At 45.1% G+C, this 13,580-nt stretch overlaps 2 protein-coding genes across 2 annotated transcripts; one reads left to right on the forward strand and one right to left on the reverse strand.

Annotated features, from left to right (window-relative positions):
- Positions 1–7,021: 7,021 nt before the first annotated feature.
- On the forward strand, positions 7,022–9,031 carry LOC130119846 (tetraspanin-10). Its single transcript, XM_056288437.1, has 3 exons — positions 7,022–7,111; positions 7,523–8,130; positions 8,716–9,031. Exons 1-3 carry the CDS (start codon positions 7,022–7,024, stop codon positions 9,029–9,031), a joined length of 1,014 nt encoding a protein of 337 aa, XP_056144412.1.
- A 1,176-nt stretch (positions 9,032–10,207) lies between these two features.
- On the reverse strand, positions 10,208–10,848 carry LOC130119978 (retinal rod rhodopsin-sensitive cGMP 3',5'-cyclic phosphodiesterase subunit gamma-like). Its single transcript, XM_056288591.1, has 3 exons — positions 10,691–10,848; positions 10,553–10,593; positions 10,208–10,305 (listed from the first exon to the last, which is right to left on the reverse strand). The coding sequence occupies exons 1-3, from the start codon at positions 10,843–10,845 to the stop codon at positions 10,229–10,231; spliced, it is 273 nt and encodes a 90-aa protein (XP_056144566.1). The 5' UTR covers positions 10,846–10,848; the 3' UTR covers positions 10,208–10,228.
- Between the last annotated feature and the right edge of the window lie 2,732 nt (positions 10,849–13,580).

Consider the following 13,580-nt stretch of genomic DNA (forward strand, 5'->3'; position numbering starts at 1 on the left):
CCTGGAGCCGCACCCGAAGAGGAAACACCGAGGGCGGAACAGGACGCGGAAGCGGGGCAGGCTAAGCTAACTGCTAGCCCGTGCAGACCGGCAGAGGGAGTGGAACAAATAGAATAATATTTTATGAGCTATTTCAGGTAGCAGATTCTCATCATTACTATGGACACTTCCATATCAAATGTGAAATATTAAATTTCTATTATAGATAATTGTGTATCGTGATATGACAATATGAGAATTTCCTCCCGATAATACGCCATTGAAGGGCGACCAAAAGAAAGAGAAAGCCACTATGTTTTGTCATTGTAGATTACAATGAATTTGTTCTCTGCATTTATCGCATCCTATTGTATAGGAGCAGTGGGCAGCTGCAGCGCCCGGGGACCAACTCCAGTTCTTCTTTCCATTGCCTTGCTCAGGGGCACAGACGGGAGTATTAAGCCTAACATGCATGTATTTTTGATGGTGGGAGGAAACCCACGCAGACACGGGGAGAACATGCAAACTCCACACAGAAAGGACCTGGGACGGCCTGGGGTTCGAACCCAGGACCTTCTTGCTGTGAGGCAACAGTGCTAACCACTGGGTTATGAGTTCCTGCCCTGCCCTAACAGACATAATGTGCTCCTGTTGCTCTTAATCTCTTGCTCTCCTCGCAGCTCTCTAGAGATGATGCTGGGCCTCCCGTCGATAGGTGGGCTGCTTCTGAGCTGAGCTGCCCCTGGGATACATGCTGTATCCTGGTGACTCCGACTATAGCATGGTTAGTGCTTCACTCCAACACCTCAAAAAGTCGATTTCAGCAAGTCTTCTCATCTTGCTTTTAGATCAACCAAAGATATATGTATGCTTTTTTTTCCAGTTAAGTTTCACTTGCTGACTCAACTTTTCGTAAGAAAATGTGGAAATATAACAAAATCTGAGAGATTGCTTCTCTTATTTGAAGTTGATATGGGATAACCTACCTGGTGGCAGCATTTGTTCACGTTTCATTTCATAGATTATGCAGACATAATCTTTCAGTTGTATTTTCGAGGACAGCCGTAATTTCATTTTTAATATTGCATTAATCCTGTCTTTCTTCACAATGAAGACAAAACAAGGCACCTTCAGTACATCCTATTTTACAGAGTCGTATGTCTGTCCATGAGAGTTCTCAAACACAGTATGTGGTTCTTATATGGGTAATATTTTAAAATAGGCCTTAACATGTCAAATAGAAGACCTCACTCACCCGTCATTAGATGCTCTCCTTTCATTATACAAAGTATAGCAGATGTGTGAGTGATGTTTCCTGCTGAGGTCCACTATGGAAGTCAACGAGGCAATGAAAGGATCATACACCACATTATGGAAATGCAAGGACAGCCAATCGACCACCTACTCGTCTCTGGAAGGTCAACCAGAAAGATTTTTGAAAAAAATACCAGCTCCTCACAGGAACAGTAGAGACTCAAGGGACCACCATTCAAGATGATCTTAAAGCTTGGATGCTATCCATTCGAGTGTCCGTCACACTGTAGATATGTCTGCCTGGTTCACTGTAGTTTGGATAGCACAGACAACTAGAACACCTCCTCATTTTAGACACCAGAAGATGACTAGGAGCAAAAAGAGATCTAGTCTGAGCAGACCAAAAGACTCAGCTCCCTCGATGATCTTTTTTTTGGAATTTTCCCCCGTTTTCTCCCCATTTGTATCCGGCCAATTACCCCACTTTTCCGAGCCATCCCGGTTGCTGCTCCACCCCCTCTGCTGATCCGGGGAGGGCTGCAGACTACCACATGACTCCTCTGATACATGTGAAGTCACCAGCCACTTCTTTTCACCTGACAGTGAGGAGTTTCTCCAGGAGGAAGTAGCGCATGGGAGGAGCACGCTACCCCCCCAGTCCCCCCCGGAACAGGCGCCCCGACCGACCAGAGGAGGCGCTAGTGCAGCGGCCAGGACACATACCCACATCCGGCTTCCCACCCGCAGACACGGCCGATTGTGTCTGTAGGGACGCCCGACAAAGTCGGAGGTTACACGGGGATTCGAACCGGCGATCCCCGTGTTGGTAGGCAATGGAATAGACCGCTACACAACCCGGATGCCCAATCTTAAGCATTTATTATCATATAGCGTTATTACAACCATGCTGTGATTTGAGAGCTTCTCGACCCTTGTTTTCCTCATAAACTTTCCATGTCATTCCAACTTGTCTTGTAAAGACAGGAGAAGGCGGAAGGCAGCGAGCAGAAGTTTGAAGATCTGGTGAAGGAAATGCTGCAGCTGGACAGCAGCCTGAGATTTACACCGAGTCAAGTGTTACAGCATCTGTACTGCAGATTGGCTCACTGGAAGAAACTCCCCACAGCTCCCAGTAAGTCTATGTTAGGGTGCTGTGTGAATCTGTGGGCTGATGAGGTTGTTTGATTCATTAAATGGTTGTTTTACAGAATGAAGTCCGGCATTGAGACAACGGCCTCTTCTCAGTCCACCCAGCAGGTGTCCCTGGACCAGCACAGCTCTCTGAACACCAGGGAGAGACCTCATGTGCAGCCTGACTGTAGAAACAGGTGGGCGATATATTGTGTCATATCCCTTTACTGACTGGTGAAACCTGAGAAACCCAAACTTCCACTGAGCTCAGACAAAATGAGTCCAGCAGCCAAAAACAAAAGAGGTACATGGATGACTGCTGGGATAGGCTCCAGCATCCCCGCGACCCTGAGAGCAGGATAAGCAGTTTGGATAATGGATGAATGGATGGATGTCTCTCTTAAGAGGTCAATGGACATGGTAGTCATAGCATGTCAAGTGAGCTGATCTAATTCACTGATCAAGAATACATTTTCAGGAGTAAAACAAACATCCAGCCAGGTCAGTAAGATATTTCCTAGAATTAAAGTCTAGAATTTAAGTCTCCATGTGTAAACACCTTTCCTGTGGTTTTCAGAGCTTGTCGTCAAGGCCAAAACGGGCCGTTTCAGGTGCTTCCCCCTCAGGAAGCACCTGAAACGTGCTTCCTGAGGAGGAAGCACGTTTCTGAGGCTCAGTCGTTCACAAAGGCTCAGAACGTCTGAGCATTCCTAAGGCTCAGTCGTTCACAAAAAACAAACAAACCGCAGAAGACTATCTGCTGTTTGTTTGTTTTTTGTTTTTGTTTTACTTGTGATTAAGACCTGTCTTAAAGAGCCTCTCCTCTTCCAACTTCCCCTCGGGAATGAATAAAGTATTTCTGATTCTGATTCATCCTACTCCTGAAGACCAAATAACAGTAAATAAATACATGGCTCTATCATTTTTTGGCATTATTTTCTGTCTGTTTATAAGTGTCCTGGCTCCTATCATGTCTTCGAACCAACAAAAACACAGATGGTCTCAGCATACACACACATGCTATGCTGCTGTTTTAAGATGAACAACATCACCCATTTATTTGTTTGTTTGATTGTATCGTCATATATTTATAATTTTTATCATGCTTTTGCCTCTTTGTGTTCTACTTTGCAACTGCTTGACGCTGTTCCTAACTTCTTGCAGTTAATTCTATAATCGTAATCACGCCCGTCTTATCTGCAAGGAGTCTATGAAACACATCTGTGCGCACTAGAGGCGTAGGCAGGGGGCTACTGAGTGTGCTGCAGTGCCCTCTGGTGGCTCACAGTGGAGCACAGTGCAAGAGACGTTGGTATTGTAAACAAATAAAGAACCTCCAAAACATGAAAAAGAACTTCTTTTCAACTAATGAACCCAAAAGAATCTAAAACAGGGTCAAGTAAAAACCATGTAGAAAAGAGATAATTCAAACATTGCAGCTAAATTGTGCTCAGGACGCCCAAAAAGGCCTGGGTGGGCCCTGTAGCCGTGTAAACATATGAGAGATGTGGAAAGGTTTGCTGAAGTGTGTCTGCATCTGAGCAGTCGTCCCTAACTTTTCACCAACTGAAAACAGAAACCACCTGCACAGAGAAGGCTGACACACCGGGCTTTACCGCACAGTCACCCTGACTGACCAGACACTGAGCCCCTCGTGATGAAGATACTGATGAGCAACGCACCTGAACAGGGGACCATATTTAGTCTTCGAATAGCAGGTAAGACAAGAAAAAGAGACAAAACCCAAGAAAGCACTGCTGTTCTAGAGATTGTATGAAACAAAGTGTATGTTGGTGCTCACAAAGCAAGGGAAAGAAGCGTTCGAAAAAAATTAATAGTCCAAAGGACGATGATACACTAGGTGCTTTATTTCTCCTACTTGACTTCAGTCATCCTCTCTACTTTGTGGAGTGCATGGAGCTTCGTAGATATCCCTTTGTAATATTTTCTTAAGACTATATGTTATTAACATTATTGGTTATACAGTGCTGCTTGAAAGTATGTGAACCCCTTGAGCAATTTAGATTTTTCTGTTGTTTTACCATGATTTTCTTATTCTATCATCACCAGTTTTTATGTATGAAATGTCAGATATATGTTTATCAGTTGAATGTACTTGTTTAGTGAGACTTGTTTAAGTAGCCCAAAAACTACATGAAACATGGAATTAGGGTATGTGCAAAAGTAAGTGAACCCCCAGCTGCATTGGTTGAGTCAAGCAGGTAACAGACTCGGGTGAAACACATTTGGGTGCTTAATTAATCATTTAAGCAGACCAATGAAATGAGACATCGTTGGGAAAGGGTTTGGCCTGCACTAATTAAAAGAGAGGAAACCAACCAAACCACTGTGGTCCCATACAAATCAACAATGCCGAGAGCAAAGGAGATATCCAAGGGCATGAAGAAGAGGGTAGTGACAGCCCATCAGTCTGGGGAGGGCTATAAGACCATCTCCAAAAGATTCCAGCTCCATCCATCCACTGTAAGACAAATAATTTACAAATGGACGGCCTTCAACATGACAGCAACTCTGCCTAGAAGTGGACGCCCATCAAAAATATCACCCAGAAGCACCAGAAAAATAATAAATCAGGTAAAGGCCAACCCACACATCACCTCTAGAGAGTTGCAGACCTCTCTGGTAGCATCTGGGACAAATGTGCATGTGTCTACAATCAGATGAAAATTGAATAGCCATGACATTCATGGGAGGGTTGCTAGAAGGAAGCCTCTACTCTCAAAAAAGAACAAAGCTGCCCATTTCAACTTTGCCAGAGAGCACTTGGACAAACCAGATACCTTCTGGATGTCCATTCTCTGGACAGATGAGTCCAAAATAGAATTATTTGGTCACAATCAAAACCAACATGTTTGGAGAAAAGCCAACACTGCATATGAAGAAAAGAACCTCCTCCCAACAGTGAAGCATGGTGGTGGAAATGTGAAGGTCTGGGGCTGCTCTTCTGCTTCTGGACCTGGACGACTCCATATTATCCAAGGAACCATGAATTCTCCGGCATATCAACAAATTCTTGACCAGAATCTCCTGCCATCAGTCAGGGAGTTGAAGCTGGGACGAAAATGGATTGTGCAACAAGACAATGACTCAAAGCATTCCAGCAAAACTAAAAAGGAATGGCTTCAGAGAAAGAGGATTCGTACTCTGGATTGGCCCAGTCAAAGTCTGGACCTCAATCCAATTGAAATGTTGTGGCGAGACCTGAAGAAGTTGGTACATACCAGATGTCCCTCCAACCTCTCTCAACTGGCTGAGTTCTACAAGGAGGAGTGGGCAAAAAGCCCCATAAGCAGATGCGAGAGACTGGTTAGTGGTTACAGAAGACGTTTGGTTGAAGTAATGGCTGCAAAAGGAGGAGCCACAAGCTACTAATACAAGGGTTCACATACTTTTGCACATGTTAAATTTTCAGTTTTTGTGAAATAAACCACCTTTGTTGAATTAAATAATGCAAATATATCTCTTTTGTGTGTGTGTGTGTGTGTGTGTGTGTCCATTATTTGGAAGGTGTGCTTTACAAATTGGGATTTTGATGTATGTGTAATAAGCTTATTTTAATGTTTTTTTACAAAAACAGTGACCATGTCTGGAGGGTTCACAAACTTTCAAGCAGCACTGTATGTTTATATGGGCTGTCACTGCAACTGTAGTAGGATGGGTAATACCTATGAGTTACTTATGTGTATGTTTATTTCTGCCATATTCCATTGTTGTTGGTACTTTTGCATTGTGTGTCTCCTGGCTTAAGATGAGAGATGTGTCTGTTATAATCATGTGACTGCCATGGAAGACACAATGGGAGGCCTGGCCATTGCATCATGGGCAGGAATGGCGGTTTGTAATTAGTTCTCTGTCTTTCTCTCTCACACTCTCATTTTCCTCTCACGTTAACGTGTGTGTGTGTGTGTGTGTGTGTGTGTGTGTGTGTGAGTGAGAGAGAGAGAGAGAGCGAGAGAGACAGACAGATATTGGACAGTGTCAGACTTGGCAAGATTTGTATGGACTATATAATAATACATTTAACCACTGTCTTGCACCAATAAATGTACTGAAATAGACGACTTGAGTTCAGGAAATTAAGATGTTCTTGTGTAACCTGTTGTGCAGCACCCTTTGTTAAAAACTCTACACATGTGTGCCTACCATGGTTTGCTTCCAGTGTGTGTCCCATTTTTTTTTAAGCTTTACTTAAATTTTAAAGTACCTGCATCTTCAGTGGGCTGCAGCTGACGGCAGGTTTAAGAATCACGAGCCTTGGCTGCCTTCACGCAAAACGACACGGTGAGAGCACAGTTATGATACGTCTTAAAGAGTTACGACATTCTGTCAACTTTTGACGACAAAATTGTTTTATCTGGCTGTTCTCATTTAATGGCCTCCGTTCGGTCTCTGTGTGTGCGAGTCTATCTCTCTCTTCCTCGAGGCATGCTCTGATAAACCTCCTAATCCCTTCTCTGTGACTCTCACATGATGATAAAATCCTCCGCCGTGTAGCCAGGGGTTACATTCTCTCCTTCACAACTCTTAGCTCACATGCTCCTCTTTTCATACAGGGGCAAATGTGCTCAAGTTCAGTTTGTGTAACTCTGGCCGGCCAAAAAAAACAGGGAGAGTCTTCTCCCGGTGGTTCGACAACATGAGGAGATATTTGGTCGTGAGAAGGTTCCTCATGCCCTGGTCAAGGAGGGAAACCACGCAGAATGAGACCAGTCCACTCATACCGAAGGTAAGGAGCATCTTTTCCACCTAGTTTCTTTGTTTGAAATTCCTTTAAAAACACAGCTCTTCTGCGTTAAAGGTACATTCCGCTGGCCGCCCGACTTCTGCCGTTGCTTTTGGACAGACTTGATAGAAATCCTTCGCTTCATCACTTGCGAGTGAGAAAACCACCCAAAGCCGCAACCCTTTCAATATCTTTTGAGGTTTTCGGTTTCTCTAACAAATTCACGACGTTGGTTGTTGTCAGTACAGCTCTGGTGTCGTCGCAGTCCTCCACATAGCCGTGCATGGCGGCGCACGCCATTACGGATTGTACCTTTAAAAGAGAGGTGCAGGATATTTCGTCTCTGTGAGGTTTGCCAGAGGAAAGTTTTCTAAAACCCCTGTGTTTCACTCTTTCCTCTCTGTTTGTGCGAAGGTACCATCTGAAAGAGCCAGTGCCGAGGAGCTCGTCAATGTAGGGACTGACGACAGCAGCGAAAGCGAACAAAACGAACTGAAAAATGGCCAGAATGAGAGCGGTCATCTCTCCAAGAGGCCACAACCTCCCTGCCACTACTCCCTCACTGACCTGTTCCTAAAATACGTCCTGTTCCTGTTAAATCTGCTGTTCACAGTTCTGGGCCTGCTGGTTCTAGGTCTGGGACTGTGGGGCCTCATCAGCAAAGAGTCCTTTGCCCAGGAGAAGATTGGCAGCATAGGCACCGACCCTATGCTTATATTTGTGACTCTGGGCTTCATGCTGACTGTGCTCTGCCTGTCAGGCTGCGTGGGTACCTTGAGGGAGAATTGCTGTTTGCTGAGGCTTTTCTCTGCGACAGTTCTGGTGCTAATTACAGTCCAGGTACTGACGGCCATTATAGCATACAGTCTACAGGGTCAGATAGAGGGCTACCTGCGATCGGGAATGCTCACGGCAATGGTGCGCTACCAGGATGATCTGGATCTAAGATTCATCACAGATGAGATCCAGTCGGGCCTGCAGTGCTGCGGGGCAGATAACTACCGGGACTGGGAAATTAACATGTGAGTAGACTGTGACTCACGTGAATCAGGTGAGGGCAAAGAAATATAGGCCTGCTGCTCCCTGAGTGGTGATACCTGGAAAATAGAGCAAGGCCCTTCATTGTGACTGAATATGTGCTGTTGTCAAGTGAGGTGCAGTATAGATATAACATATAGATACACAGTAACTACCATTAGTCATTTAACCTGCCATTGGGATGCTCAAACAACTCAGAAGACAAAATATTTTTGCAGTAGACAGATGCCTTGTCTAAATACATATGTGTTCACTTTACACAAAGTAATCAGGAGATGTGTGTTATATGATACCGGATACATACACAGATATAGCTAAGTACATCTTTGCACGAAGCCCAGGTTTATTAAAGAATGTGAACTAACTGAATGCTCCAATAGACCTACCAGATGCCAGAAGTATGTTTAGAATGTGTCACACGACACTATCTTCAAACATGGGCTTCACAGAAAGAGTTATAGCTCTCGACACAAGGGTTTGCATAACGTGGCACAACAATCCTCGAATTCACATTGTATCCCCCCCCCCTCCCCCTTTACCATTTCAACGCTTCACTTTGCATCCCACAGCTATTACAACTGCTCGGCCCCGGGGGTGTTGGCCTGCAGCGTCCCTGCCACATGCTGCATACACCCTTTGGAGAACGGCACAGTGTGGAACTCGCAGTGCGGGGTGGGAGCCCAGCAGCTGGACGAGTTCTCCGCCCAGACCGTGGTCTTCCTGGGCGGCTGTCTCGGGGGGATCTCCCGCTGGATAGAGCAGCACACCACTCTGATAGGGGTGGTGGGCATCATCATACTGGGGGTCCAGATCTTGACTCTGTTCATCACAACACGTTTGCTAGATAGCATCCAGTGGTACAAAGCTCAGTGCGCTACTCTCTAACAGTGGTTGGTTCCTGCTTATATATATTTCCCACCTGCTGTATCGCCTTAAATAAACATGTGGACTCCTAAACCAGAGACATTATATATAACAAATGTAGCCGGGTTGATTCTTACCCAGATTGTGGCTGGTAGTCTGGCAGACAGATTAAAAACCAGATATGTATACTGAAATTCGGGTCCAGTTTAGAAAATAAGGTTAAACGTTAAAACTCCGATGTAAACACTGAGCTCGGGGGGGGGGTAATTCTGTCCTCATGGGCCGCCGTTAAAGGTTAACAGCTAGGGGGTGGGGTGGGGTGGGGGGGACAAACAAATAATCCCTGAACAGCAACCAAGGCTTGTGGGTAATTAACCTGGCATTACTCGTGACTTGTTTCATCATGTGATTTACATATGACTGGTGGTTCGTGGGGCTTTGGGCCTGACGTCACAGTTTTACTTGCGGCTGCGGCAGCACAATCAAGTCTGCGTAAGCGGTGCCAGGGCATGTGACGACTTCAAAGCGCGGAGAGATTTTGCTCATTTAATTACGTCACGCCACGTTAAACCCCCGTTAAATTAGCCTTTCAGCTGGATCGGTGATGTCTCCCAGTGACATTCCCCCAACGTTCATGACAGGGAGGAATAACGCGGGTGATCTTATCTTGGAAAAGGAAAGTAGCTCGGAAGAGAACTTTCTGGAATTCGCGGCAATGGCGTTAGCACATGGAGCTGATCGAGACAACGACAAACAAAATGACTCCTCGTGAGGTTATTAAGAAAACCATAAGCTTTATTCTGAGCCAACAGAGAACACGCCTCTGATAACTGAGCAGAAACTCGGTTACTCAAGTCACCAGAGGTACACAGCTCCAGATGTAAAGTCAGCCATCGACAAAAAGAGACATTCAGCGATCGGCGGGTCACTGACCTCAAAATGGCGGCCAGTAGGAAAACAAACCCGCTGTACCAAAGAGCCCTGGCAAGGAAGAGCGTCTGTGATATGAAGAAACCGGCGTGTTCAGCTGATGGACTGATAGGACATGACGACTCCAGCTGGCCTACTTTAAGATGCTTGCCGAGTCCTCATTGCAGGGGGGGGGGGTCGTTCAAAACCAGTCAGTGATGAGAAACCAGGTTCCGGTCAGCCACGGTAATTTCTGATTGTTAGATCCTTTCCCTTTGGTAAAGCTGGCAGACGTGTCATCCACAGGATTCAGATGATGCCATACTGAGCCAACTCATGCAGCTCCAGGTGACTGTAGGCTTCCCAGGGGCAGACTACGGTAATATCTATAAATACAAATAAATACATTCAAAATATTAATAGTATTGTAAACTACTAATAAGACCCGTTAGCCCCTGGCTAATGAGTCTGACCCTTTAGCCGAGCGGTTAGTGATGTCGCCTTGTGGTGCAGTATACCTCGTATCGAATCCTGCACCGGGCAAGAAAATAACCAGTAACAGTATTGATTTTTTTTTTTTTTAATTTTGTAGAGGTGCTATGCTGGCCAAAGTCATATGATTAGTACCCATACCTGTGCCAAGACCCTCCATTCCAGGGATCTCCTCTCCAAATCTGTAAAAAGAAAAAGTTCTTGTTTTTTCTTAAATGGGAGATTTTTTTTTCCTTTCTGTCTTTGGGATGGAGACAGAATCCACGAATAGAAGCTTACCCTATGACACCCCTCTTGGGGGGTTTGCTTTTGAACTGACGGATGTTCCTCGGCTTGAACCTGGGTGCGCCCTTGCACGGCGAGCCGGGCCCAGTTGCTCTGACGGCGGCCTTGCGGGCAGCCTTAACCTCGCGTCTGGCTACCTCCAGATTCATGTTTCTGCTGCTTTGGCTGTGGCAGGCAGACAGCTGCTGACTTCCGAGCACTGAGAACAGATTTGGATTATCATGGCTAATTGTAATAATTATGCAACTCGTACAACATTTAGGGCTCGTGGCCCCTGAAAAAGCAAAAAAATATCACCACACATTTCCTCATATTGTGTTGTTTCAGTCCACAAGATGAACAACAAATGAGCAGGAGCTCATTCGTCTTACTGAGACTATTCAAACCATTTTCACATCAAGTAATCTGTGGAAGAAAACACGCTATGATGAGGTTCTCTGGTAATCCTGATCACGTTACTCATCAACCCATCACAGCGCCTTTCAAATATGCAGCGTCTTGGGTAATCGGATTACTGTTGGGACATGCTGAATTTGCTGAAAGAGGTACGCCAACAACAGATGAGCTGAGATACCCATATGCTTTTGCCTGCTAGCGAGAGGAGCTTAAATTGAGGTCCACGTGCAGATCACAGTAAACTCTCACAAGTGCACATTTCACCTAAAAGACGTTCAGAATTTTAACTTGTGGTATGTTGCATGACAATAAATAATGTAAAAACTGCCCAACTCACCAAACCTTGTGTAATTCACCAATTTGCTCCTTGTAAATATTTCTGTGCAAATAAATGCGCTGCAGCTGGACAATGAATTCAGTTATTATAATGTTTAAACAGTATAACGAATGCAGCGCTTGAAGCATTTTCAGATCATAACTTCCTGTTCCTAGGCTGAATGCCATTACTCACCAAACGTGATGCTTAAAATGTCGGTTGAGATGGTTGTGGAGATTAGTATCGCTGTGTTTCATAGAGGAGTCTTTATACTCCCCCTAACCCTGAGAAGATTATGGCGTCATCGGGCTACGTGCTACCCAGGGCCTTCCTTCACCTCCCACACAGACTGACCCATCCATCCATCCATCCATTATCCAAGCTGCTTATCCCATTCAGGGTCGCAGGATGCTGGAGCCTATCTATCCCAGCAGACATCGAGCGGCAGGCGGGGAGACACCCTGGACAGGCCATCACAGGGCTGACACATTCACGCCTAGGGACAAATTAGTACGGCCAATTCACCTGACGTGTCTGTGAATGTTCTCATTCATCCAGGTCATGGTTATCCAAAGGAGTTGAATCAAGTGCAACTGGACTTGGTATATATCCGTGAAGACATTTCACCTCTCATCCAAGAGGCTTCCTCTAGCTTGACTAGCTTGGTCTAGTCAGAAAGGCACGAACTGAGGAAGCCTCTTGGATGAGAGGCGAAACGTCTTCACGGATATATACCAAGTCCAGTTGCACTTGATTCAACTCCTTTGGATAATTCACCTGACCTATACATGTCTTTGGACTGGGAGGAAACCGGAGCACCCAGAGGAAACCCACACAGACACGGGGAGAACATGCAAACTCCACACAGAGGAAGCCCCGGGATGACCCCCAAGGTTGGACAACCCCGGGGTTCGAACCCAGGGCCTTCTTGCTGTGAGGCGACCACACTAACCACCGCGCCACCGTGCCACCCAGACTGACCCGGCTACTCTCCATTACAAGCCATTCAATATGCACTTGAGAGGATTATTGCAGGTGTACAATGCAGCATCTGTGGCAACAAGTTAAATCACAAACCAACATAAGGATGTGGAAATGAATGCAGAAGAAAAGGACAAGTTTGGATGTGTTAACTTGGTAAGAAAATGTGAGTTTTTTTGTTTGTTTTTGTTTTTTGTTTTGGCATTCCATAATGTCCATTAAAGTCATTTGTATACCAACGTAACCTTGCCAACACGTGCGTCCGTGAGAGATATGGGATTTACTCAGTAAAATATAAGCGCTCCTCAAACTCCCACCTCTGTCAGCAGTGTTATGCAATGTCGGCCTGTGGGGAACACCGCCACATAAAAAGCAACAGCGGTTCTCCTTTCATCAGCAGTCTCCAAGATTGAGTTGCATTATGTCTCACTGGTAATCCCCCTCTTGCAGGGTCCATTCACCTAATGGTTTACTACATGGTAATCTACTGCATCGTGATCGCAGACAAAAAAAAAACACATACACACATGGATGCACACATGGATGCACACGTGCACATGTATGCACAACCACATGTATGCGTGCATGTGTACGTGCACTCTGTCTTCTCTCTTTCTTTGCCTGCGCTCTCTTTTCCTCACACAAAGACTGCCTCAAATGTGTGGGCACAGATGTTCATAGGTACAGTCACAGACATTTGCACACACTCTCAAATACACAAATGTGCTGCACGGTCTAAATCCCATTTCATTTGGCTCAAAATACCTGTGCTTTACACTTATTGTGTCTGTGTCAGCACTTTTGATAAGACTTAATTGTACTGTAGCTTGCAAAGAAAACTGAAGGCATAAGACTTGCTGGGTGCCTGCTAACTGGATTCATGCTGTTGAATTGCTCAGACAGAGCAATGACTCCTTGTTACTGAGTGCCATTTGAACATTTTACAGGGTTTTAGTTCATAAATCCACTTTTTTTTCCTCTTGGTTTTGATCTAACCTTAGTTTTCTTGGTTAATTTTGTAGGTTCTATTATGCACCCCCAATTCCCAACAGCAATGAAAAAGGATAATCAAAATTTTCTAGGCTATGTAAAAATACAAAAGCACAATGTTGTTTTCTCTCTTCGTTGTTCTGCTGACATGATTTGTTATATCAGGTGCAAAAACATTGCAATGGAGGAATTGTGGTGGCT

This window comes from Lampris incognitus, chromosome 10 (genome assembly GCF_029633865.1).
Source record: "Lampris incognitus isolate fLamInc1 chromosome 10, fLamInc1.hap2, whole genome shotgun sequence".
Lineage (NCBI taxonomy): Eukaryota > Metazoa > Chordata > Actinopteri > Lampriformes > Lampridae > Lampris > Lampris incognitus.

Excerpts from the sequence above, each read along its gene's own strand:
- LOC130119978 (XM_056288591.1), bottom strand. The coding sequence starts at position 10,845 with ATGAATCTGGAGGTAGCCAGACGCGAGGTTAAGGCTGCCCGCAAGGCC. Across the intron at positions 10,594-10,690 it reads CCCAAGAGGGGTGTCATAGG|ATTTGGAGAGGAGATCCCTG; the intron begins GTAAGCTTCTAT and ends TTCTTTTTACAG. Across the intron at positions 10,306-10,552 it reads AATGGAGGGTCTTGGCACAG|ATATTACCGTAGTCTGCCCC; the intron begins GTATGGGTACTA and ends TTGTATTTATAG.
- LOC130119846 (XM_056288437.1), top strand. The coding sequence starts at position 7,022 with ATGAGGAGATATTTGGTCGTGAGAAGGTTCCTCATGCCCTGGTCAAGG. Across the intron at positions 7,112-7,522 it reads CCAGTCCACTCATACCGAAG|GTACCATCTGAAAGAGCCAG; the intron begins GTAAGGAGCATC and ends GTTTGTGCGAAG. Across the intron at positions 8,131-8,715 it reads CGGGACTGGGAAATTAACAT|CTATTACAACTGCTCGGCCC; the intron begins GTGAGTAGACTG and ends TGCATCCCACAG.